Source organism: Sus scrofa, chromosome 13 (assembly GCF_054392235.1).
Source record: "Sus scrofa isolate SSC_HxYL_T2T_F1_AM1 chromosome 13, Sscrofa_HxYL_maternal_Yorkshire_Landrace_v2.0, whole genome shotgun sequence".
Classification (NCBI taxonomy): Eukaryota; Metazoa; Chordata; class Mammalia; order Artiodactyla; family Suidae; genus Sus; species Sus scrofa.
Window position 1 is genome coordinate 123146221 of NC_139395.1, and position 26026 is coordinate 123172246.

Consider the following 26026-nt stretch of genomic DNA (forward strand, 5'->3'; position numbering starts at 1 on the left):
TACTCCCCACATTCATCCTAATGCCACACCATCCATGATGGCATACCTCCACTTCTCTCATAGCAACCTCCCTTCCATAAACTTCAACAAAGTTAATCTTATATCACTCATTTGGCACAAATTATGTTGTATCACAAATTGCTCTCTCCCTCTCTCTCTCTCAAGGAAATGTAGGAGTTCCCGTCGTGGCGCAGTGGAAAAAAATCCGACTAGGAACCATGAGGTTGCGGTTCATTGGATCCCTGGCCTCGTTCAGTGGGTTAAGGATCTGGTGTTGCTGTGAGCTGTGGTGTAGGTTGCAGACGCGGCTCGGATCCCGCCTTGCTGTGGCTCTGGTGTAGGCCTGTGGCTACAGCCAGTGGCTACAGCTCCGATTCGACCCCTAGCCTGGGAATCTCCATATGCCACGTGTGCAGCCCTGAAAAAAAAAGCAAATTAAATAAATAAAGGAAATGTAAGCTCCAAGGTCAAGAATATCTCCTCTATGCCATAAACATGTTATTTGACAACTTTACCATTATGGAAATGCAATAGAGACATGGACATTTCAATAATTGAAATATTTTCTGTTCTCCCAGAATCATATAATATCCAAAGTTTTCTGTCACATATACTCAAAACGTTTCCTTCTAACCATGTTATCTGTATTCAGAAGCATCTTTGGTGTACTATGTTGGGTCCAACTTCTTTAAATTCTGCAGCAGTGATCCACATATCCTGGAAGGCAGACAGGGATGCAAGAATAGAGCCTCCCATCCACACTGATATTTTCCTTTCTGGGGGAGCTACAACCTGCACAGGAGTGTTGGCAGGTACCACCTTTGCTATATCCTTAACTAGCCGTTTATCTAAACCAGGGAAAGAGGTTGATCCCCCAGCAAGGATAATATTGGAGAAAAAGGAATTCCTCAGATCTGTATCGCATTTCATTATGCTGCTGAAGCACATCTTATCAATGCCAGGGGACTCAAGGTGCATGAGACTCGGAGAAAAGAGGGCCTCTGGACAATGAAAGAGCTGGTCATGGAGCTTGATTATCTTCCCATCAGGTAGTTGGTAACCCTTCTCTACAGAGTCAGCTCTCTTGGCCTTTTCCTCTTCAAAGTTCATTGCCACATAACAAGAGGTTTCTTTAATGTCTGCGACAATCTTTCTGTCTGAAGCACTAAGCAGCATGATGCCGTGTTCCTTCAACAGCATCATCAGGTAGTTGGTGAGGTCAAGGCCTGCCAGATCTAGCTGCTGGACACCATGAGGCAGACAGTAACCCTCAAAGACGGGTACACACTGGGTAACTCCAGCACCTGAATTCAGCACAAAGCCAGTTGTGAAGCCAGCAGCAAAGAGAGCTAGCACCCCCTGGATGGACATATAGAAAGCAGGAACCTCCAAGTGCTCAAAAAACACTTCAGTGACCCGTTGCCGGTTGGCCAATGGGTTCAGTGCTGATTCGGTAATCAAGACTGGGCCATCACAGGGCTTCAGCTTCAGGTTATGGTCATAGATATGATTCCACATGATCTCCATGTCTTCCCAGGAAGTAATTAGACCACGCTCCACTGGGTAGCTGTAGGAAGAGCAAAGAGATAAATGGCAGCTTTTAATTCTTCCAGTGTCTATTCTCTTCAATCCTAGATTAATCCATGTATTTATTACCAGTATCCCTTTATGAGCAAGACTGCCACAGCCTCTGAGAGATGGTAATTACCAGCAAAAGTTAGCACAGCTACCTTCCACTGCAATCTTTGCTTTCCACTGCCCACACCCTCCCCCGCCCTATTGGAATACACCCCCCCCCCTTTTTTTTGTCTTTTTGACTTTTCTAGGGCCGCTTCTGCCGCACATGGAGATTCCCAGGCTAGGGGTCGAATCGGAGCTGTAGCCACTGGCTGTAGCCACAGGCCTACACCAGGGCCACAGCAAGGCAGGATCCGAGCCGCGTCTGCAACCTACACCACAGCTCAAGGCAACGCCAGATCCTTAACCCACTGAGCAAGGCCAGGGATCAAACCCGCAACCTCATGGTTCTTAGTCGGATTCGTTAACCACTGTGCCACGATGGGAACTCCAAGGAGTACCCCTCTCGACTTGGAAAAAAAAAAAAAATAGGGAAATCTTCACATAATAATGTTTTAATAACAGTCAACTGAAAAAAAAAAAAAAACCGTGACACAGATACTATTCATTAACATTCCTAAAACTCGTATTTTATGAATGAACTCGTATTTTATGAACGATAACTGTGTTTCTACGTTTGACTACATTTGACTAGATACCGAAAAGAAGTAATGGTCACTCTAGATATGTGGTCCGCTCAGATTTGCGGCTCAAGCGTTTGCAATAACGCGGGTTGTAGATACTTTCCTGTTCCTCCTCTCTTTACCTTTTCCCTCACTCTTGAGCCCCTCCTACGGGCACTCCCTCCTTCCGCTCCTCGGGTCCTGCCTACAGGGAGAAGGCGGTACCTGATGGAAAGGGAGTGTCTCCGCTCCTGAGCTTGGTCTCCCACGCACACTTCCTGCGCGCCCTCAACAGCCCAGGTCTGGCCCTTGGCGCGGCCGATGATATTCGGGTAGATAAAGAGAGGATCCCGGGACCCAGCCAGGCCAGCCTTGATCACTCCTGAGCCGTTGTCGATCACCACCGGTAGCTGGTAGTAGCTCATGCCGCCGCCGCAGCCTCCTGTCGCCCGGCCGCTCCGGCTGTTTTGGCTGCAGGCTGAGCGGGAAGCGCGCAAAGTGATGAGCGGGGGCCGAGGGCCTGGAACGCCGCGTCATAGAGGCCCCCGCACGGCCCCACGGGGCCTGAGCGGGGCTGGTGCGGCGACAGCCCAAGCCCGTGGGCTGTGTGGACTCAAGGTGTGGTCTGAAGTGCCACCCACGGTTGCGTCTCACCCGGGATGGACTACTCCTTTCCCGTTGGAATCCTGGAATACCAATATCGGGAAAACCCGATTGTCCTCCCCAAAGATAAAAATCTAATCCTTCACGAGAGGCTTTCTCTAGTACTTCAATGAAACATAAAAGGTTTTATTTCTCAGAGCCATTAAATTCTGATTAATAGGTCCAGGGACCTATGGGAAGCCCCGAAATGAGCCCTAGAAACTGGAATAAAGGTGGAGAGCCTTGACAGGTGAAAGTTTTAAGAGGGGAAGCACAGCCTATGCTTCTGAAACCCTCGTCAACTTCTAAAAATAAAAAGGAAAAAAGTGCTATTATTTAAAGTGGATTTAAAATACTTTGATTATGGTTTTTATATATACTGGGCAATAGTTTGTGTTTCTCGTGGTTTCTAAGTAAAATGTACTCAAAACCAAAATAGTAGAAACATTAAAAAAAAATTTTTTTTAGCACTCCCATTACGTTATCCCCCCACCCCCTGCAGTGTAATATGGAAGCTCATTTCTGGTTCCCTAAAAGTTCTTGATTTTTAGGCAGAAGAATGTGTCTGCTTCTTCACGGGGAAAACGATATTCAGTACGTCATATGAAGTTCGGACTTAGAAAAATTTATGTTCATTGTGCGCCAAAGTGCATCTTGGTGTCTGATTATTATTTTTTTTTAACCCCCTCAATTTTACACACCATGTGGAAGATTTTAAAGCAAGTACCTAAGCAGGAGAGAAGATTCAAAAGCTAATGACACGTCCCTTCACCAGAGGCTGAACCGGTTACTTTCTCGCTAGCTAAATGACTGCTAAGGAGGTTGGTGCGCGAGTTCGCGTGCTGCGGGTCCTTCTTAGCCGGCCAAAGCCCTAAAACTCATCCGGGACTCTCAGCAGCTAAACGAGGAGAAAAGAAACTAATACAACACTTCTTTTCCGTGGAGGGAATTAAACCCAAAAGAAAGGCACATAACGCGTGCCGGGTTTCTAACTACCTTTGAAAAAAGCATATGCAAATTCTAACTTTTGAAATAGTGGTACTATTTAATTGGATCTATGCTTATTTTCCTTTTTTTGTTCGTTTGTTTTGTTGATCTGTTTAAAATTCCTTTATCTACTTTGAAGTGCTCAAGCTGCATGTTACAATAGCGATATCAACAAACTTCAGGGAGCTTGTTACTAGGAAGGTTTCCGTAGTGTAGTGGTTATCACGTTCGCCTAACACGCGAAAGGTCCCCGGTTCGAAACCGGGCGGAAACAGTGCCTTTGTTTCTTTTCCTCCCTCTTTGTTTTATGAAATTATGTTCTTCAAAAACATAATCTTGATAGAAACTTGCAGTAAAACATAATCTTGATAGAAACTTGCAGTATCTTGGAAATTTCAAATTGCTTGTTTTATTTAAATACATCTCACAACCTAATACTGAAAAAATAATGTAATGTACAGCCTGGTAACATTACCGGGCAGGGCCCTTTGGGGCTCCTGGGCACAAAAGCCTTTCTCTGTCCCCATTTCTTTTTAGGAAATAGGCCTCATTCAGCCTCCTTGACCTCCCTTGAGTGCCAAAGGGCAGGTAGTAGGAAGGAAAGATTACAGAAAACCAGATATCTAAAGTTGGGAAATTTAGCGCTTTTCTATGAAAGAATGCAAATGTCTAGGCTCACTGAAATCATCCTTTGATGTGCATCTCCACCAGTGTTCTGTGTTTTCACAGCCTGAGTTTCAAGGAGGGCAGGGTGGGGGGGCTCGCTCTCGGGAGTGGTTGCTAGATGGCAGGTATTCTTTGTTTCCTTCCTGAGTTCCCACAGGGCTCCGAGGTTCAGCCTCCGAGGTGGCTGCATTCCCGGTTGATTTGTGCCATCCTTTGTTTTGTGGACTTAACTATCAGTGTATGTGATAAAGAACTAAAAGACCCTAGCAAATGGAAGATGTTAACTACCTGATGAAGGATTGTTCATTCTGGAAAGAAGGACCACTAGAACCAGTCCTGGGGTCACAAAAACACCAACTTTGAAAAACAATGCAAGCCAGCATTTTCCCTGATCCTTATCTGTGGCCCTATTTTTCTACTTCCAAATTATAAAACCACTTCCTATTCTCTCCCAAAGGGGGGCACAGTCTTTAGGGCATTAGTCTGCTATAGCCCTCCTTTGCCTGGCAAAGCAATAAAGCTGTTACTTTTCTCCTTCACCCAAAACTCTTGTCTCCCTGTTTCTATTCAGCACTGGTGGACAGAGAGGTCCAGTTTCCACAACAAGGTAATCAAACACAGCACAAAAACTGGAGCCCTGGAGCCCTTGAGGACTCTGTATTACAAGTCATTTGGTTTTCCACTTGAGATTACAGATTTATCTAAACCCGAGACCATGTTTTATACTTCTAAATACTCAATATCTGTTCAACACATAGCAGAGGCTCATAAATATCTGAGTGAATTAATTACCAAAAAGGATTCTGACAAAACTAAAAGTGCAATCAGAAAGAAAATTATACTTATAAACATAAAATCAAGAAAGAACCAGCCTCTTTTTTTCCTAACGGTTGTGGTTTTATTCAAAAATATGATTCATACTGAGGAAAACTTAGAGACCAAACGGAATCTGTTTTTTTAAAAAAATCTCAGGAGAGAAGAAAAGAAACTCAAGTTGACACTGTCCTGAAAAATAAAGTCGCGAGTAAACTTCCTACGATCCTCATATAACTTTTAACAAGAAAAAAATGTTGAAGTTTTGGTTTTCTTAGATTTATAATGTCCAAGCGTGGTATAATTCACCCTAACATATCAGCATGACTTATCTTACTGTTTCTGTCTTTTCATTTTATGCAGATAAGCGGCACCCCTTTCCCTCACTGTACAAAATCTGAATACAACGTAAATCATTGTATTAAAGTTTTTCTAGTCCAGACGCAGAACATTTTCCGGTATAAAGCCCACCTTTCCCCACGCGCATGCCCAGTATGCCCTACTGCTTTGCACCGCTTTCGTGCATCCCAGGCTTCCAACACCAGGTAAGGGTATCCTGCAAACTGGATTCCGGTTGGCTGATGCAAACAAGAGCTTTTGGGTAGGTAAACTAAAAAGGAGTGATCAGTCTCAGCTCAAAAATTCCCATGGTCGAGAGCCCAAGTATATAAAGCAGCTGTTCCCACCGGTGGGGCCTCAAGAAAGGTGAGGCTGATGGGAGAAGTCGAGCAACTAACTACAAGCCCCAGCATGCAATGCACAATTTGGCTCCCGGAAAGAGGCGCGCTGTGCAGCGGAAAGCAGCCTTGGCCGGCAACACGAGTCGTGCGCGAGATGCTGACGGTCAGCCAACCAGAATGCTCAGAATGAGGAAGAGAGGCGGGGCGCTGTGAGCGTCCCCTTAGATCTCGTATCTATGACTCTCCAGTTTCCGGGTCTCCTGGCCCGCTAGGGAGGGGGTTCTCTGTGCGCCAGCCTCTTCCAGGCGGGTGTTAGATCTCCACGGTCCTAAGAGCCTACGCTGTTGCCACGGATCTCCCAGAGCCGGATGTGACGTCGCCTTGGAGTAGGAAGGGAGAGGCGGAGCGTAGCCCAGTGACGTCCTTCCAATATGGCGGAGTGAGAGTGAAGAAACAGTGTTTCCCCTTGGGTTGCTATAGGTGAGTTCTGTCTTTGCCCCCAGCCCGCCATCCCAGCTCCCTCCAGATCCTGGGTCACTAGAGGGCAGGTTCCTTGGAGCGCGAGCTGTTGTCGGAGCCAAGTGTTAACGTTGAAAGCTCGGGCGAGGCAGTCCTGGTGTTGGCCTTGGCCACAACCTCTGCTGTGGGAATTCGCGGGAGTGGGAGCTGGGCGAAGGGCAGGGAGGCAGAAACCAGGAGAGATCGGCTTTGGTTGTCACCCTATGATACCACCTCGAGTGGGGAAGGAAGGGGTGTGGCTTCCTCGGGGTGAGTGACCTAACCTTTGACAACTCTTGGCCCTGCCCCCTCGGCACCCGTCTAGCGTTTTGAAGCCACTATGTAACAGGTTTCATTGGGGAGCAGTTTTCAAGACCTCGTACCGTGTCCTTACTCAGTTTGCCCCAACGATCATTCTTTTAGTGGTTGATTTTTTCTCCCAAATATATGTTTGCCTACTGAGCTTGAAAGTGAAAGTTCAGCTGATCCAAAAGCGTGGAATTTTGCAGTGCTTTTTTTTTTCCTTTTTTTCCCCGCTTTGTGGAAATATTTTCTCGCGTCGCCATTTATTACCGCGTCCAAAGGATTGTGTTAGTTGACCAAGATGAAATAAAAGCTAGGAAGGCATTTGTCCCTTCGGCATTTTTTAACCATATCTGTGAATTTTCTGGGGACGTAAAATGAGAACAGACTTTATTCTTGTTGCGTGAAAAGTTTGATGACAGCTTAGGTTTACTAATTTACTATTTATTTTTGTTTTTTAGAACAAGGGTAAAATTCGTTTGTGATATCAAAATGCAGTATTCGCACCACTGTGAGCACCTTTTAGAGAGACTGAACAAACAACGGGAAGCTGGTTTTCTTTGTGACTGCACCATAGTGATTGGGGAATTCCAGTTTAAAGCTCATAGGAATGTGCTTGCCTCCTTTAGTGAGTATTTTGGTGCGATCTACAGAAGCACTTCTGAGAACAATGTCTTTCTTGATCAGAGTCAGGTGAAGGCTGATGGATTTCAGAAACTGTTGGAGTTTATATACACAGGAACTTTAAATCTTGACAGGTAAAGTACACATTTTATTTCCACTTATAAAAGCTGGTCAATAGTCTTTAGAGCTAAACCATTTTGGTATTTTTTCCATACAGTCATTGAACTCTTCAAATATTGATATGTACAGTGTTGTTTTTAATGAATCAGTGTCACTGATTTGGGATAAACAGACTATGTTTTGTAAGCACAAAAAAATACAGATGTTAATGTAGTTAACGCATTGTTTCTGACACATTTGATTTATCTGCTGAAATAAAGCTTGTGATTTCAGTTATGTAAACTTAAAATATGATAAATATTAATTCCAATTTCCCCTAGCTTTTTATCTTTATGATTCTCTGGTCTTCTCTCTCACTCTCTGTCCCCTTCGTCTTAAGGTCTTTGGGGTGAGAAGGTGTAAGTGGAAAAGAGATCCTCCGTTTATTTAATAGTGCTCCCATTTCCAGCCATAAATAGCAACATGCAGGACTTCTTCCTGATCTTGATTCAGGAAAATAATTCCATTGGCATGTTAATGGCAATGACTCTTGTTATTTCTGTACAGCTATCAGTACTAATGTTTAAGTCAGGTCCAAGAGGCTAGAATGCTTAGCTAAGATGCTTAAAACAGTTGTTGCACTGACAAGAAGTAGATTCTGAGGAATTGGATAATGCAGGCACTTTGTGTCTTACATGCATGATGGACTATATAATGAGATTAATATCAATACATTTACTGCTTATTGGGGGAAAGGTGGTGGGGATAAAAGGAAAGAGAAACCAAATTACTCTTGTCTTTTCTCCAGCTTTTATGCAAGTGTAAACTTGAGTAGATCATCATCTTGACATCGAAAGATTATGTGCTTTAGAATTAGAGCTTGCCTTTCAGTTGCTATCTCTGAGCAATCTAATTGCAGCCTCTCTAAGCCTTGGTTTCAGCATCTGTAAAAATGAGATGGTAATAACTACATTGATTGTTACTGTGAAGATTTAGGGTTTACTTAAAGGCCTACCTCCTTTAAGGCCTTAAACTACTGTTTCTTAGTTTCCATCCTTTCTTTCCTCTTCTCTGTCCTACTCTTCAAGCTCTTTAATTCCACATTTCTTAGAGAAAAGTGAGGGGAAAAAACAAAAAAAGGGACACCCAAAATTCTGCTACCCACTGAGTGTTAACCACTCTGAACACATTGATATTCTTTCATTCTTTTCCAGATATATACATGTACATATTAAGGAAAACCCTTCTCTCTCTCTTAACATTGCAGCTTATCTCGGAAATATGTTTCTTTAAAAAACTGGATTCAGGCTGTTCTGAAATCCTCCTGAAAAGGAAATATTCATGCTGTTTGGAATTACTTTTAAATTTTAGTGTAATGAAATTTTGGAGTCAGTTCTGCATAAGTTAAAGAAACAAAGCAACATCGTAGATTAATGTCACATGATGTTATTTAAGTTTATTGAATATTTGGCTATACAAATACCTCTTATCTAAAAATTTAGAATAAGTAATAAAAAATCACAAAATCTGTAAATTTTGGTTGGTCTTCAATTTAGTGGTTTCCCTTTCTCAGTTAACTTTGCCAGAAAAATCTTGAATTATTTGAACTTTCATGCAAAGAACCAATGTGAAGAAGAGCCAGATGTTTTGCTTAGTCTTTTTTGATAACATGTCTTTCTTGGGATGCTGGGGAGCTAATTGTTTGAGCCCAGCTGCAAATGTAAGAGAAGATGTATACCAAAAATAGAAAGTCTGTATAACTTAGTGAATAAGAAAAAAGAATAGTAGAGAATTTAGTGGACTCAGGAGCCAAATCACCTTGATCAAATCTTAGTTCTAACACTGTCTGATCTTGGACAAGTTACTTAATTTCTTGGGCCCACTGAAACTTCATTTATATGTAAAGTGGGGATTATATAGATTTCATGGTCATGTCCTGAGGATAACATGAACTACTTATACAAAGCATTTAGCCATAAGCCTGGCAATATATAATTAAATGACTTTCAGTGACTGTTCAAAAAGTGAAAGCAAGTGTGCAAGCACTGTAACTTAGTGCTCGTAAAAAGGAGATCAATTATGGACGTAAGTGCTTACTGAATCTCTTCACTGTGACTGAGATTATACGCTATCTATGAAATAGATAAATAATTTGTATGAATCACTGTTTCACTACTGAACAGTTTGTGAATCAGGACTAGTTTGTATTGATTTTAAAGGCCGTCTCACCTTGTTTGTGGTTCATTTTATGGAGCACTGAGCAAATTATAATAAGTGATAGAATTAATTTGGGTTTTATTCTAATAATGCTCCTCATTTATTGTAATTTAATAATAGACTGTAACAAAATCAATAAAAATGCTTAAGATATATAATGTTTTTAGGAAGCGACAGTGCTATCTATATACATGCAAAAAAATATGAAAGATGAATAAGATTTTATTTATGTTTGGGGTATTCATGCTATATCTTTGCAGATAGTTAACTTGATTACAAAGATTATTTGTAATTTGCTCCAAAATTACAGCCAAAGGCCATGAAAAGAGGAAAGAGGGTTGTTTTTTTTTTTTTTTTTTTTCATTTTTTAAAGTTTTATTCAAGTATAGTTGATTTACAATGTTGTGACAGAAAAGAGTATTTTAAGTAATGTTTTCCTAGCTAAGGGAGTCAATTTGCAAACATTACTTTCTGAAAGTGTATTTGTATTAGGAGCTTGAGGTGGATTTTCCCAGATAACAAAATGTTCCCTAAAACTGATGATTAGGTTTCCAAACTAGCCTGTAAGTCTACTTAACTTTCCTGAAGAGTTAAATAATATTTGGGGAAAATGTCAAATAGAAAGGTTACTTGAGTGTGTGTGTGTGTGTGTGTGTGTATCCAGCTTAAAATAATTAAAAGGGCATATTTTTAGTCTTCATATCAACTCAGCTCTCTGACTTTACAGCTAAGAAAATTGAAGGTCCCAAAGATGTTGACTTATCCTAATTAATTCAGCTAGTAATGCAGAGCCAGTGAACAGTCTTACTGTACGTTGTGAACATCTAGAGGGCAGAGACTATTTCTTAATCTCCTTCTCAGCACCTCACATGGTAGATGCTCAGTAAATATTTGTTGGAATGTTGAACAAGGTGACTTAAATTTTTCTACATAACTCTAATACAACAAAATCTCCAGCTAATTTAGGTTGAATATCCCATACACACAGAAAAGCTGGGAGGGTTGCTAGAGAGAGCTTAGTGCATTTTAAAACCTTGTTCTTCCAAGTGTGATCCACAGACCATCAGCATTGTCATCACCAGGGAGTGTGTTAGAAATGCAGATGCTGGAGTTCCACCATGTTGCAGTTGGTTAAGAACCCGACTGCAGTGGCTAGGGTTGCTGCAGAGGTGCAGTTTCGATCACCGGCCATTAATGGATCCACAGGTCATAGCTGTGGCTAGGATTCAATCCCTGGCCAAGGAACTTCCATATGCTGCCATAACATTTTTTGTTTTAATTAAAAAAAAAAGAAAGAAAGAAAAAGAAATAAATGCAGATGCTCAGGCCCCAACACATGCTGAATCTGAATCTACATTTACAAGATCCCTGGGTGATTCAAGTGCAGAGGAAGCTGAGAAGCACAGATACAGTTCCCCCCAGGAAAGCAGAGGAAGATAATAGTTTTTTTAGATTCTTCTTGTTTCCAATTGGTTGCTATCTGAAGAGGCCTCAGGATAAATGAGATGAAGCAGTAAGTTGCCAACAACAACTACTATTGTGTTCCAAGTGTTTTATAAACTGGTATAAATTTTAACATTTTGTTTTTTCGTGATTGTACATATGAATGATCTCTTACTTCAAGTTCCGTAAAACTGGAGATTTTGCTTAAACATTCTGAATGAATGAATACATTTTATAAATTTGTTCTCTTAAGCCTTTTTCATTAGGTCTTTAAAAAACATAGACATATTTATGTAGCTCTATTTCAAAAATGTTTTTTCTTTGGTCAGACTATTGTCATTTAGCCTTGTTTCCTTACAGTTGGAATGTTAAAGAAATCCATCAGGCTGCTGACTATCTCAAAGTGGAAGAGGTGGTCACTAAATGTAAAATAAAGATGGAAGATTTTGCTTTTATTGCTAATCCCTCTTCTACAGAGATATCTAGTATTACTGGAAATATTGAATTGAATCAACAGACTTGTCTCCTTACTCTACGAGATTATAACAGTCGGGAGAAATCAGAAGTGTCTACAGATTTAGTTCAGGCAAATCCTAAACAAGGGGCTTTAGCAAAGAAGTCATCTCAAACTAAAAAGAAGAAGAAGGCCTTCAACTCCCAGAAAACACGTCAGAATAAAACAGTGCAATATCCCAGTGACATTTTAGAAAATACGTCTGTTGAACTATTTCTAGATGCAAATAAATTATCCACACCTATAATAGAACAAGTTGTACAAAGAAATAATTCAGAACTTGAGTTGACATCAGTTGTAGAAAATACTTTCCCAGCACAAGATATCGTGCAAACTGTTACAGTGAAACGGAAACGTGGAAAATCACAGCCAAACTGTGCTCTGAAAGAACACTCTATGTCTAATATAGCCACTGTCAAGAACTCTTATGAGCTGGAGAGCTCTGGGGAAGAGCTGGATCAAAGGTATTCCAAGGCCAAACCAATGTGTAACACATGTGGGAAAGTGTTTTCAGAAGCCAGCAGCTTAAGAAGACACATGAGAATACATAAAGGAGTCAAACCTTATGTCTGCCACTTGTGTGGAAAGGCTTTTACCCAGTGTAACCAGCTGAAAACACATGTAAGAACTCATACAGGTAAGACTGGTTTGTGGGGAAGATAATTGTTTTTATATTGTGACTGAAGTAATATTTTTATAGACATACTAGTATACAGTATTGACTGTGACCAGAATTTGGTATACATTTGTATTTATAAAAGTACTGAGCATGTTAGACTTAAAAATGTCTTTGTAATTGTGAACAAGTATTTAATAGCTGTTTTATTTTTTATTGTAACTGATACTCTGAAACCCCAGTGTGTGAGCTCTTTAAAACATTTTCGCTCATAGTTAACATAAGCATAAACTTAGTTTTAGCTTGCTAAGTATTTAACAGACAATACATTAAAACTAATAAAAAGAAAAGGTAATTACAACTCAGACTGATTCTCACATTTTGCCAACACATCTCACCACATGCTTCCTTAGACTTTTTCAACTTTCAAACAAAAATTACATTCCTTCCCTAGCCTCTATATTTACCTATATTGGTACGCTTAGATTTGTACTTTTCCTTTTTTTCTTTATGGCCACACCTGTGGCATGCGGAAGTTCCCAGGCCAGGGATTGAACCTGTGCCACAGCAATGATAACACCAGCTCCTTAACCTGCCACACAAGGGAACTCCTAGACTTGTAATTTTTAAGACGCAATATGCATTTTTCTCTATTGTCATCTTTCACTATTAAGAACTAAGAAACTATGGAGTTCCCGTCGTGGCTCAGTGGTTAACAAATCCTACTAGGAACATGAGGATGCAGGTTTGATCCCTGGCCTCGCTCAGTGGCTTAAGGATCTGGCATTGCCGTGAGCTGTGGTGTAGGTCACAGATTCAGCTTGGATCTCACTTTGCTGTGGCTGTGGTGTAGGCCAGCAGCTACAACTCTGATTAGACCCCTAGCCTGGGAATCTCCATATGCCGTGAGTGAGGCCCTAGAAAAGACCAAAAAAAAAAAAAAAAAAAAAAAAGACTAAAAAAATGAAAAAAAAAGACTAAGAAACTAGAGTTTCTTTAACTCTATTGGTGTTTTCAGTAATCAATCTGGAAAAATATCCTATTTGCATTTTTTCTTCTGGCAGTTAAATTTTCTGAATACTGAAACTAGTGCTGTTGATGAACTCTTTTGAAAGCTTATATGGCTTAAGCAACTAAAACAATATTTCCTTCTAAATATAAATGTTATTTACTTTTGTTTTAGGTGAGAAGCCATACAAATGTGAATTGTGTGATAAAGGATTTGCTCAGAAATGCCAGCTAGTCTTCCATAGTCGCATGCATCATGGTGAGGAAAAACCTTATAAATGTGATGTATGCAATTTACAATTTGCAACTTCTAGCAATCTCAAGATTCATGCAAGGTAAAAAATAAAAACAAAAACCAGATGTTTGATCTGTCATTCACTGTAGCCTTAAATTGTATTAGAATGCATGACAGTAGAGTTTTAATTGTGGTACCACCACATAATATCCTTAGTACAGTCAAGGAACTACAAGGGAGCCAGGGTGGCTGGAAGTGAATAATTGAGGGAGGGAAATAAGATCAGAATGGTGTTAGGGCAAATAAGATCAGATGGTGAAGGTTTTGTAGGCCATTATAAAGGTTTTACTCTTGAGAATGAGAAATAAGTGATGTGGTCTTCCTTGCATTTTAAGAGGATCACTGTGACTCCTGTATTAAGAAATGATTGTAGGATTGCCAAGAGTGGAAGCAAAATTACTGGTTAGGAAGCTATACATAAAACCCAAGTGAGAGTGATAATAGTTTAGGTCAGAGAGGCAGCAGTGGAAAAGATGAGTAGCAGTCCAATTCTGGATATATTTCAGTCACAACCAACAGAATATGCTGCACACTGGATATAGGATATGAAAGGAAAAAAACAAATTAAAAATGATTCTGCGGTTTTGAGCTTGAGCATCTGAAAAGATGGAATTACTGTTAACTAAAATGGAGATTTGTGGATAGCGTAGTTCAAGTAGGAGTATTGGAGTTTAGGAGCAGAGTTCTGATCATGTTAAATTTGAGATGACTTTTAGACATCTGAATGGAAATGTACAATAGACAGTTATCTAAGCCTGGAAGTCAGGGGACTAGTTTGAGCTGAAAATATAAATTTGAGAGTCATGAACATATAGGTACTATTTAAAGTCATAACGTTGGATGAGGTCACCCAGGGAATGAAGATGATTAGAAAAGAGATCACAGAATGGAGTCATGAGGCACACTAACCTTAAGAGTTCTAGGAGATGGGCAAGAACCAGCAGAACTGACTAGGAAGGAGTGGCCAATATAGGGGCAAACCAGAAAATTAGTCTGCCTCAGAATCCAGGTAGAGGAAGTGATTGCAGAAGGAAGCAGTTTGCTGTGTCAAATTCTGACAATAGGGAGATTAAGAATGAGAATTGTATATTGGATTTGGCAAAGTGAGAGGTTGTCAGTGCTCTAACACTGACAGAAGCAGTGTTAGCAGAGGCCAGTAGAGAAGAAATAAGGGAGTTCCCTTCGTGGCTCAGCAGTTAATGAACCCGACTAGGATCCATTAGGATGCCAATTCAATCCCCGCCGTGGGTTAAGGATCTGGTGTTCCGTGAGCTGTGTAGGTTGCAGATTCAGCTCAGATCCCATGTTGCTGTGGCTGTGCCATAGGCCCGCAGCTGTCTCCCCAGTATGGCAACTTCCATATGCCACGAGTGTGGCCTTAAAAAGCAAAAAAAAAAAAAAGTAGAACTGTTGGAGATTCAAGATTTTACTAAAGGGGAGCAGAGGAAGAGAGGAGCAAATGAGGTCGGAGGTCTCTTTTTAAGATGGGAGACGTATCAGTATATTCGTATGCTGCAATCCAGACTATTAGAGAAAATAGATGATGTAGGATGGAGGGATTGCAGGAATTATCATTGAGTAGGCAAGGAGGATAGTATCTTAAGTATACAAATAGGAGTAGTTGGATTCAGATGTACTGTCATTCTCACATAAGAGTTAAAAACTACTATAGATGCAGATTCCTATAGGTGGAGATTTGTGGTGGTAGAAATTTTCTTCTGATTGCTTAAATTTTTCTGAGTGAAACAGGAAGCAAGAATATCAGCTGAGAGTGAGGATGGGTGAGGAGGTGCTGGAGGTTTGAGGAAAGAGTTTTGAAGAACAAGTGAATGGACAGGCAAAAATAACTGCCTGCAGGAGTTCCCACTGTGGTGCCACGGGATCGACAGCGTCTCTGCAGCAGCGGGGACTCTGGTTTCGATCCCCAGCCCGGTGCAGTGGGATCTGGTGTTGCCTCAGTAGGTTGCAACTCTGGCTTGGATTTGATCTCTGGCCTGGGAACTCCATATGCCACTGGGCGGCCAAAAAAAAAATTGCCTGCAGTATTAGGGGTGTATGTGACTACCGCATAAAGCTGATGGCAAAACTTTTTGAACTAATCTCAGAACTAATGGAACTAATGTTTTTTTATACAACCAGAACGTTTGTTCTTGACCGTATGTTAAATACGTGTTCTTGATCTGTTAAGATGAAATAAAATACTGCATGAAAAATGTTTGCTATATAGTGTGATTCCCCAAATTGTTTTATTTACCAATGTATAACTTTATATTTATTTATTAATAGGAAGCATAGTGGAGAGAAGCCATATGTCTGTGATAGGTGTGGACAGCGATTTGCCCAAGCCAGCACATTGACCTATCATGTTCGAAGGCATACGGGAGAAAAGCCTTATGTGTGTGATACCTGTGGAAAGGCATTTGCTGTCTCTAGTTCTCTTATCACTCATTCTCGAAAACATACAGGTAAAAATTTGACACAGAGATTACTTAAATAAGGAAAGTTATAAATAAAAGAAAAAGGAAAATCAAATCTTTCCAGACAGTAGGGTACAGGCTTTGTAGTAATATATCTGTTGTGTTTGTGAACCTTGAAGCTTTTTATGCTTAAGATTTTCACGTAAATATTAGATATAAGAGCAGATTATTTTCTAGAATAATAAACAGTGGATGAAATTTTTTATCATGTAACTTAGCTATATACATTAAAATCAGATAATTTTACAATATATAAACTTGAGGCATTTTTTATGACCTTAAAAAAATTCCTTAGGCTCTTGAAGCTTCATTTCCCTTGGATAAAACTAGAGTTAAGGGGTTGGGGTGGGTTTGGGTAGAATATATCGATTTAATAACTTCTTAGGACTTTTCTTACACAGACATTCTAAGATTTGCAAATTAAACAGATACTTCAAACCCAGAGCAAAATCTGTAGTTCAAAGGTTTTCATTTTTTGTAGGGTAATTTTTTTTAAATACAATTTTTTCAAATTAAAACATAGTTGATTTACAATGTTGTGTGCTGTTCAGCAAAGTGACCCAGTCATTGTAGGGTAATTTTTTAAATAGATTTTTCCTAAGTAATTTTTTTCCTCTTTAATAACCTTGTAGATAGCAAGAATTGAAATATGGATTGAAGAATTTTCATGTTTTAAATTATATAAAACTCAGACTTCTTGCCCAACGCTAGTCTCCTAGAAGGATATTTGTAGAAATAAAGTTTTATTATGTGAAAAAGCTCAGGTTACATGAACAGTGTAAAATAATTATTAAATGTTCATTTAAGTTGGACTACACTGAAAATACCTCTAAAATACAATATAAAGAGGTTTTAATGTAAATATTTTAGAACAACTTACTTTAGATTATTGTAATTGATAAATATTATATTGGTATAGTACACCACTTCGCTATCTTTTATTTTCCATCTAGGTGAAAAACCATACATATGTGGTATTTGTGGGAAAAGTTTTATTTCCTCAGGAGAGCTCAACAAACACTTTCGATCCCATACAGGTCTGTGTTTAGGGAGAATGTATTATTTTTTGTTCTCTCTAATTTCTTTTTATGTAAACCTTGACTTTAAACCATTATGGACTATATGGTATCTAGTCATACTCTTCTATAACAATATTTCAATGTATAAATATCAACTTTTTATTTGTTTGTTTTTTTAGTTATTTGGAGTATGAATTAACTTTGGTCAAGAATTGTGTAGATTTTCTTGGAGTTCCCATTGTGGCGCAGTGGTTAACGAATCCGACTAGGAACCATGAGGTTGCAGGTTCAATCCCTGCCCTTGCTCAGTGGGTTAACGATCCGGCGTTGCTGTGAGCTGTGGTATGGGTCGCAGACGTGGCTCGGATCGCACGTTGCTGTGGCTCTGGTGTAGGCTGGCAGCTACAGCTCCGATTGGACCCCTAGCCTGGGAACCTCCATATGCCGCGGGAGCGGCCCAAGAAATGACAAAAAGACAAAAAAAAAAAAAAAGAATTGTGTAGATTTTCTAAGAAGCGTGCTAGGTAATCAGTATTTTTTAAATGATTTGGATTAAATTGCACAGATATACCAAAAAATGAAAAGGAAAAGATAATATCAGATTTTCTTATTAAACAGTTTTCAGCATGCAAGTTTTAGGAATGCATTTTAATATTGACATGGTTATTGTAAAAGGTAGTATATAAGTGGTATGAAAAATATTAAAATGTGCAAAACTTTTAAAAACAAAAGCAAAATGCTACTTTGAAAATGTCCTATTCTTTTTCTTTCAAAAAGTTATTCCTCGTAATTCCTATCTAGTATAGTGTAGACAGTTAATAAATTTATTGGCAATGTCTATATTCTCATGCTCCTTAGTTTGCATTATAAAGCATTGAACAATACTTATTTCAAAACAATTATAGTTTGTATTTTTATTTTATATTTTTAAAAGATTTTCTAATTTATATGCTATCTGAGAGCAGAAACTATAATTATGCATTTTTCCCCCAGCTACATCTCTTAACCAGAATCTGACATATAATTGACACTCAATAAATGTCTGACAGAAATAAAACAGTAAGGTTTTTTTTTCAGTTAGAAATTTTTTTTAGGGCCACACCCGTGGCATATGGAAGTTCCCAGGCTAGGGGTTGAATCAGAGCTGCAGCTGTCAGCGTCAGCCACAGCCACAGCCACAGCCACACCAGATCTGAGCTGCATCTGTGACCCACACCACCGCTCATGGCAATGCCTGATCCTTAACCCAATGAGGGAGGCCAGGGATCGAACCCACATCCTCATGGTTACTAGTCATTCATTTCTGCTGAGCCACAATGGGAACTCCTAGTTAGAAATTTCTATTAGTGAAAACGCTCAATTTTTTCCTGAAATAGGGACACTTCGTATAAAATAAAGGTGTGCCTATGTGTATAGAAGTTTTCATTTTACCCTGTTAGAACCAAGAGATTAAAATGGTAATTTGAAACTAAATTTAAACAGTATAATAATGTTTGCATTGTGTTTATAAACATTGATATTTTTTATCTTAACAGCTTGAGAAATACTGAGACTTTTTAAACTTCTTTTTCAGGAGAAAGACCATTTATATGTGAACTATGTGGAAATTCTTACACAGATATTAAAAATTTAAAGAAGCACAAAACAAAAGTCCATTCTGGTAAATATTTGTGTTTTTGAAATTTTGATGCTGTCATATTGGTGCTATTTCTTAAAATGTTGAGATGTACTTTATAACAGTTTAAATTACACATATATAATATCACTCTTCCCCATACTAGAGTCTAGGTTTCCTGGGGTTTATTGTGTAGTTAGGTGAAGAAAGGAGCATCATGAACACTAGCCCAGAACTACATGAGGAAATAGGGAAACAGGTAGCCCAAAATTGTTAAAATATGGAAAAGCTATACTGCAAAATTTTTAATCTGTTGCTTAAAATGAATCCTTGAGGAAGTTGCACTGTGCTTACCATTCTGCCGTGATTAGAAACAAAACACTTGTCTTCAGTGTGTAGAGGTGACAGTCTTTGACAATAAACATAAACATAAGGATTAAGGTAGCCACATCTGAAAACTTCAGTGGATCATGAAATACAAGACAAAAGGTAGGGTATGACAGAGATACAAGAGTGCTAAAGAAGAGAGAAGTCCTTCTGCAGTTAGTATTGAAAAGGCTTAATTCTAGGGAACCTGAAGTTAGAGAAGAGTTCAGAACATGGAGATGGGAAAGGGAATATTCATCCCAAGCAGAGGGAACATTGTGAAGAGAGACATTGGGTTAAGAGGGCACAGGTTGTATTTTTGGCTAGTTGAACAGAAGCATAGTCTAGCAAAAACAGAATTACAACTTTATAAAAGCAAATATGCAATTTTGTCTAACAAGGATAGTGAGATTGAAATCATGTCAGTACTCTGCAATGACAAGAGCATGGTAAAGCTAGTGGAAAACTTGAAAGGAAAAAATGTATCTTTAGTCAGTGGGCTAATTACTACCTTGAGTAGGGCAGAATTTCTTTTTTCTGAAAATAAATGAAAGTGCCATACCTCTGAACTTGAACTCACAGAATAATATGAACTATTTATTAATATATTCAGAGAACAAGTAGAGTACTTATTATGTATATAGCACTTTTAGGTACTTTGAAGGAATTATAGAAGTGTAACTAGACATTTACTCTGAAGGAATTTCATTTATTGAGCATTCATGGTATACCTAATTAGAATGTTAAATAGAAATAAGATAGAGATACATGTCAAAAGGTGATATATGAAAAATTGATAAATGAATGATAGAAGAGATAGGAAACAGCTTGCCTGATCTAGAACAATTAAGTCCATTTTTATAGTAGAGTTGATACTTGAACCTGGTCTTAAAGCTCATTATGTATTTGTATAGATAATGAGAAGGACAAATAACCAAAAAAGAAATAGTGTCACTAAAGGTGTAGGGTTGGAATGCAAGTTTAGTCTTCCTCAGGGTTTTTTTTTCTCTTCCATTTCAGGTACAGATAAAATTCTAGATTCCAGTATAGAGGATCATCCCTTGAGTGAAAAAGAGTCCATACAAAAAAGTCCTTTATCAGAAACTTTGGATGTGAAGCCTTCTGATATGGCTTTACCACTGACTCTTCCACTTGGGACTGAGGACCACCACATGCTTCTGCCTGTCACAGATAATCAGTCTCCTACATCAGATGCATTGTTGAGATCAACTGTGAATGGGTATTCAGAACCACAACTGATTTTTTTACAGCAGTTATACTGACTTTGTGAGGAATATGGAATTGCTAAGGTGTCTCTGGTAGTAAACATAAACATCTCTGGTAAGGTGCATATATTCATATTAAATTAACCATTTATTTGGGTTGTGGCCATTATTTTTCACTGACTAAAGTAAAAGCACCTGATGCTGCATCACAACTGTGCAGTGCTTGTTTTGACATTTGGCTTTCATATTCAGGTTATACACACAGCATTTGAAGGGGTAAATTATACTACAGTAGCACTATTTTGCATGGATAAGTTTTACTTTATTTTAGAGCTGCCTTAATTCCATTTTTTAAAAAGTTTTACTGAAGTATATTTGATTTACAAGGTTGTAATAATTTCTTGCTGTACTTAATTCCATTTTTATTTTGCATTTTAGACTTGCCTTCCATTTACTGAAGTAGAATCTATCACTTTATGCTTCAGTTTTGACCTGTGGGATTTATTTTCTTCCCCTCAAAATTTAAACAGAATCAGTGATAGTATCAGACCAAGACTGGTGCTGTTACTAAACCTCATAGACCAATACATAAACTATAGGGGAAAAAAATTCATATATATCCTAAGAGAATTTAGGTACTGATTAAAAATTGTGCTATTTCTCTATTAATACAGCCCTTTGGAGGTATCTTTTCTAATGAGACAAAAAATGCTTTTCTTAAAAGCTATAGAACTGTATATAAATTTTGTTCATTTAGAACTCAGTATTCTGGAGAAAACCAATGGTCAGTAGTTTTGAGTTATCTAAGACTACATTTTCAAAATGAATTTAAATATATACTTGGTTTTTTATCTTAGTAAAGACAGTTTCAAATTTGATCCATTGTGTTAATAGGTTTCTAGATTACTGGAGATGAGGAAAATATATACTGAGTTTTGAAATTTTTTGATAAGCCTCTCATACCTCTTATGCACTTTTTAAAATAAAAAAAATCCTAAAAAGAATTTTCTAAATAGAAACTTAATGCATAGTATAAAACACTTGGCTTCTGAATTTGATACATTATATTAATAAGTAATTAAGAAATTAACTTCAATTAAAAGTAAACATTTGAGTTATCAGAAAGCCAGTTTATTAAACATTTTATACTTGAGTTTTCTATAAGTTTCAAGTTTTAAAATTTTATAGCTTAAACCACAACAGTTGGTAGTAGTTGTAGTTTCACAGTATCCCTTTCCCTTCCTAATGAACTTAGAAAATTCAGATTGATTCTGATATTTACTACCACTCTTCCCTATCCCATTTTCCCCACACTAATTAATTTCACTGTCTAACCTTTAGGGCATTAAAGTATCAGTTCCACAAAGTTAGTTCCTGTACTGCTTATCAGACACCATGGTGACATTATTTCCTACTTCTGCCATGCATTAGTTGTGGCTTATTTTTTTTTTTCTTCTTTTAAATTACACCTGTAATAAAATTAATGTATTTTCTGTTGGTATTGCTTTCTTTAATTGTATTTTTTCTGGGGTCCTAGTCATAGGAACTAACTAGAAGACTTAGAACTACTAAATTATTGTAAACTATACAGATATCACCATTTCATTGCACACTCAGCATTTTCACAATAAATTGCCACCAGTGGGATTGACTTAATCGAAGAGAGTTTGAAATATTGCCTTTGTATAATATACATCAAACTTAGTATTTATCTAAGAAATCTAATTATACCTATGTGTTAACTTAATATACTGGGTTTAAATACAATTTATAAGGTTATAAAAATGTTCAAGTAATCTATTCTGGCTTAAATTCAATAGGAGTTTATTGAAATGTGAAGAAATTAAAGAAAATTAAGACTCAGACTTTTTAAGTCTATTGAAATGGAGAGGTTTTATTTAATTCATATTTTCATTAATCCAAGCATCTGATCAACAAAATTCCTGTTTAAAAACTGCTACACCGGAGTTCCCGTCGTGGCACAGTGGTTAACAAATCCGACTAGGAACCATGAGGTTGCGGGTTCGATCCCTGGCCTTGCTCAGTGGGTTAAAGATCCGGTGTTGCAGTGAGCTGTAGTGTAGGTTGCAGACGCGGCTCGGATCCCGCGTTGCTATGGCTCTGGCGTAGGCCGGTGGCTACAGCTCCGATTAGACCCCTAGCCTGGGAACTCCATATGCCGTGAGAGCGGCCCAATAAATGGCAAAAAGACAAAAAACCAAAAAAAAACAAAAAACTGCTACACTGATAATCATAATTCCATAAGGGTAGTAGTTACCAAATTTCCTCTAGTACAATGGTAATCTGCATTTTTCCATTACATAAATTAGCTTTCAAATTTATTATTTCTAGGATTATTGGATTGGAGTGGCTAAGTTGATTTATTAAGCTTTTCTTCATCATATTATCTGCTTCTTAGCTAAAATAATTGTTTTTAATTGGCATGGCTTGATGCTTTTCCAGATGACATGTAAAGAAAGCTTGAAGCCTGATTATCCTGTCGTCATTCTTCTCATAATGCTGTATTTTTTTTTTATCATAGTATACCTATATTTTAGTTGTATTGGTAGTCTAACACTCATAAATATCATTTTAGTTAAGTTCAGATTTAAATGTATTTGTTACATTGCAGTGTTTCGGGAAAGGTCTATTCCTAATTAAGTTTTTTGAAAGGTTTTTAAAATGCTAAAGATTTTATTGAGAAACAAATAATTTTCTAAATTAATTTTGTTTTGCATTTGTATTAGATTATTCCTACTGTACTGTTAGATTTTAGGCTTTTTAAAAAGAAACCATAGATTATATATAAGTGATTTCTGTTTTTAAATGGTATTCTATGTTTAATTTCATAGGATGATTTTGATAAATTTTAGAAAATTGGGTTTTTTCCAAAAGAAGAGGTCTGTCAGTTCTGCTGCAGCAGTTTATCAGTCCTTTTCTGTATGTTTCATTTCTGCAGAAATTGTGCAGATGAGAGTAGTTGAAATGTGCTTACATAAAGACAATTAATATACATGCACTTGTTTCTTAAAATCTCCTAGAACAAAACCTCTAACATTTGATGCATACAGAAACATACTTTTGAAATAGTAGTATCAAAGCCCCACCCCACCTTAGGCCCTCTGAATTAGATGATCTCCAAAACATGCCAGAATATACCAAATATTGAGAACTATTATCCTAAACATTTCTTGGTGTTCTTCCTTTAGGCTCCTGATATATGGGCTTTTGATAATTAAGCTCTTGATAAAACTTTCCACCTTTTACTCAGAGATTTTGAGTTTTTAGAATTTGGCTGGAAATACCACCAAAGAAATTGTATTTTAATGCAGTTTCTTTAAATTCTACATGAACAATACTGAGATTTAGTTTTTGGAGCATTTCTTGAGACAGTAAGAGAGCTACTCTCTGTCCTCTTGACCCCTTTCATTCAACGGATTTGGTATATTTGCCTAAGGAATTTAGATAATTACCATGTAAACATAGTAGTCATTCAGAAATAGGGTGTTTAATTTCAAGAGGAATATATGAAAATAAACACCATGGATGTGAATCATATATTTGGATTTAAAATATTGGGCCATTATTTTGAATGCTGTAAAATTACTGAAATCAGAAAACATAAAGTGTCAAAGATGAGTAAGATTATCTCCAAGTTTATAGTCAAATGGGAAAGATAAGCAGGAGTATAACTAGCAATGAAACAAGCCAGAATGCCAAGTGGAGGAAGGCAAGAAAGGAAATGCTGAGCAGCCAGTGGAAATTGAAGGGACAGAGAAAGGGTTCTTGCTCCCCTGGATAGGCAAACAAGAAGAGATGGCTAATGGAGGAGTTTGTACACAGCTGGCTGAGGTAGGCAGAAGGGAGAGAAAATATGAAAGGTGCCTATATCATCTTGAAATAGTCCTCTGCCCTCAGCATGTGCTGAAAGGATGGGATTAGATAGGCAAATTTATAATCCAGGATCTCACACATTCAACCACGGTTGACTGCTGAAGGGTAGGGATTAGACAGCCACATTTGTAACACAATTCCATACCTGTGACCACAGCCAATGGAACACCTTACCAGGGAGAAACAATTCTTAGGCCAAACTGAGCTGCTTTCTCAAGAAATTAAGCTATGAAATTCAGTGACTGACTAGGTTTTGGTATATATGTAAATAAAAAAGATCATTTTAAAGTGACCCAGAGTCAGCCAAGCAAGTCAGAGTGGAAAGGAAATAGTGAAGAAGCAAAGAAAGCTGGTCTATAGAATGAAGCAAGGGGATGAAAGTAGGTTTGCAAACCAAGTGATTAAGGCCCCGAGTGAGAGAAGTCGCTTGGTTTCTTGAGGTTGCATAGTTGTGCTTCGTTTCCTTGACTTTTGCCTATTAAATCTTTAGAGTAAATCCCTTTTCTTAAACAGGCTTGAGTCAGTTTCTGCTCCCTGTAGTTAGGCAGACCCCGATTTAGACACCTGAGTTTTAATCCTTAGCGATAGAAGAGTTGGTGATGTCATTGACTGTGATAGGGAAGATTAAGTGGAGGGTTTTATTGTGTTTTGTTTTCAGGCCACACCTGCAGCATATGGAGGTTCTCAGGCTAGGAGTCATATCAGAGCTGCTGCTACACCACAGCCACAGCAACACAGGATCTGAGCCATATCTGTGACCTACACCACAGCTCATGGCAGCGCCGGATCCGTAACCCACTGAGTGAGGCCAGGGATGCAACCCGTGTCCTCATGGATGCCAGTCAGATTCATTATTGCTAAGCCATGGACAGGAACTCCTAAGTGGAGGTTTATGGAAGAGAAGACTTTATAAGTGCTGAATTTGATTGGTGACTGTGATACCTATGTGAAAATGTCTAGCAGTGATTGAAAATGGTGACTGAAACTCAACAGAGGTTAAAGCTAGAGATATAAATCTTGAAGCATAAGGCTAATAACTACTGTGATAGGAATGATTTAGGCAACCCTGGGAGATGGTACAGAACAACAAAAAGATGAGGACAAACTTGGGGAAAGATGCATTTAAAGAATGAGCAAAAGACAGAAAAGGAGATGAAAAGTGATAACAGGAAGAAAACCAGGGTGGTACAAGTTTCATGAAGACAAAAGTAGCTTTGTACGGATCACGTGATACGGAGAAATTAAATAGGATGCAAATCAAAGACAACATTGGGTTGGGTAATTGGAGCATGATAATCCTTTGAGAAAGGCAGCTGCAGTAATAATAGTGGGAGTAGAAGCCAAGTGGATATGGTTTGAGGAGTAGATAAGACATAATGAATATGCCTATTTAGTTTGAAAAGCAGAGCAAGTACAGCAAACAAGGTCATTTTATCAAATATCTAAAAAGTATAAACCACTTTATTTCTTGCTTTTTTTGCTTTCAAACTTGAAACACTGTTAAATGATGAGCAAAATAGAGTATGCAACAATATAAAATGAGGCTATACTTGAGCTGGATCTTAAAGGAGGATTGCCAAGAGGAAAATGGAAGGGAAACACATAACACATATATTGTTGCAGATATACTCATTGCAGTTCAGATGTGTAGAGGAAGAGGAATTTTCCTACAGAACTTATTATGTATTCTTACTCTTGAGCTCCCACCTAGTGGGAAGTTTAGGAAAAAATTAACTTTTAGTTTTAGCCACTTTAAAACCTAGTCTGATATAAAAGAGATAGAA

General features: G+C 38.3%; 2 protein-coding genes, 1 non-coding gene and 1 pseudogene across 5 annotated transcripts; 3 read left to right on the plus strand and 1 right to left on the minus strand.

Annotated features, from left to right (window-relative positions):
- Positions 1-476: 476 nt before the first annotated feature.
- On the minus strand, positions 477-2880 carry ACTRT3 (actin related protein T3). The gene is made up of 2 exons (XM_003358668.5): positions 2466-2880; positions 477-1567 (listed from the first exon to the last, which is right to left on the minus strand). Exons 1-2 carry the CDS (start codon positions 2663-2665, stop codon positions 649-651), a joined length of 1119 nt encoding a protein of 372 aa, XP_003358716.1. The 5' UTR covers positions 2666-2880; the 3' UTR covers positions 477-648.
- LOC146397582 (uncharacterized) lies at positions 2664-6508 on the plus strand (annotated as a pseudogene).
- On the plus strand, positions 4071-4143 carry TRNAV-AAC (transfer RNA valine (anticodon AAC)). The gene has a single exon. It is a non-coding gene; the product is annotated as a tRNA-Val (tRNA).
- MYNN (myoneurin) lies at positions 6443-21849 on the plus strand. Of its 3 annotated transcripts, none has more exons than XM_003358669.5 (8): positions 6443-6508; positions 7291-7587; positions 11573-12363; positions 13526-13685; positions 15932-16110; positions 17076-17159; positions 18715-18801; positions 20143-21849. In XM_003358669.5, exons 2-8 carry the CDS (start codon positions 7322-7324, stop codon positions 20403-20405), a joined length of 1830 nt encoding a protein of 609 aa, XP_003358717.1. In that variant the 5' UTR covers positions 6443-6508; positions 7291-7321; the 3' UTR covers positions 20406-21849. The 3 variants fall into 3 exon arrangements, with proteins under 3 accessions (XP_003358717.1, XP_084846368.1, XP_005670047.1); XM_084990242.1 differs by having other exon boundaries at positions 6443-6502; positions 7286-7587; XM_005669990.4 differs by lacking the exon at positions 17076-17159.
- Positions 21850-26026: the final 4177 nt, after the last annotated feature.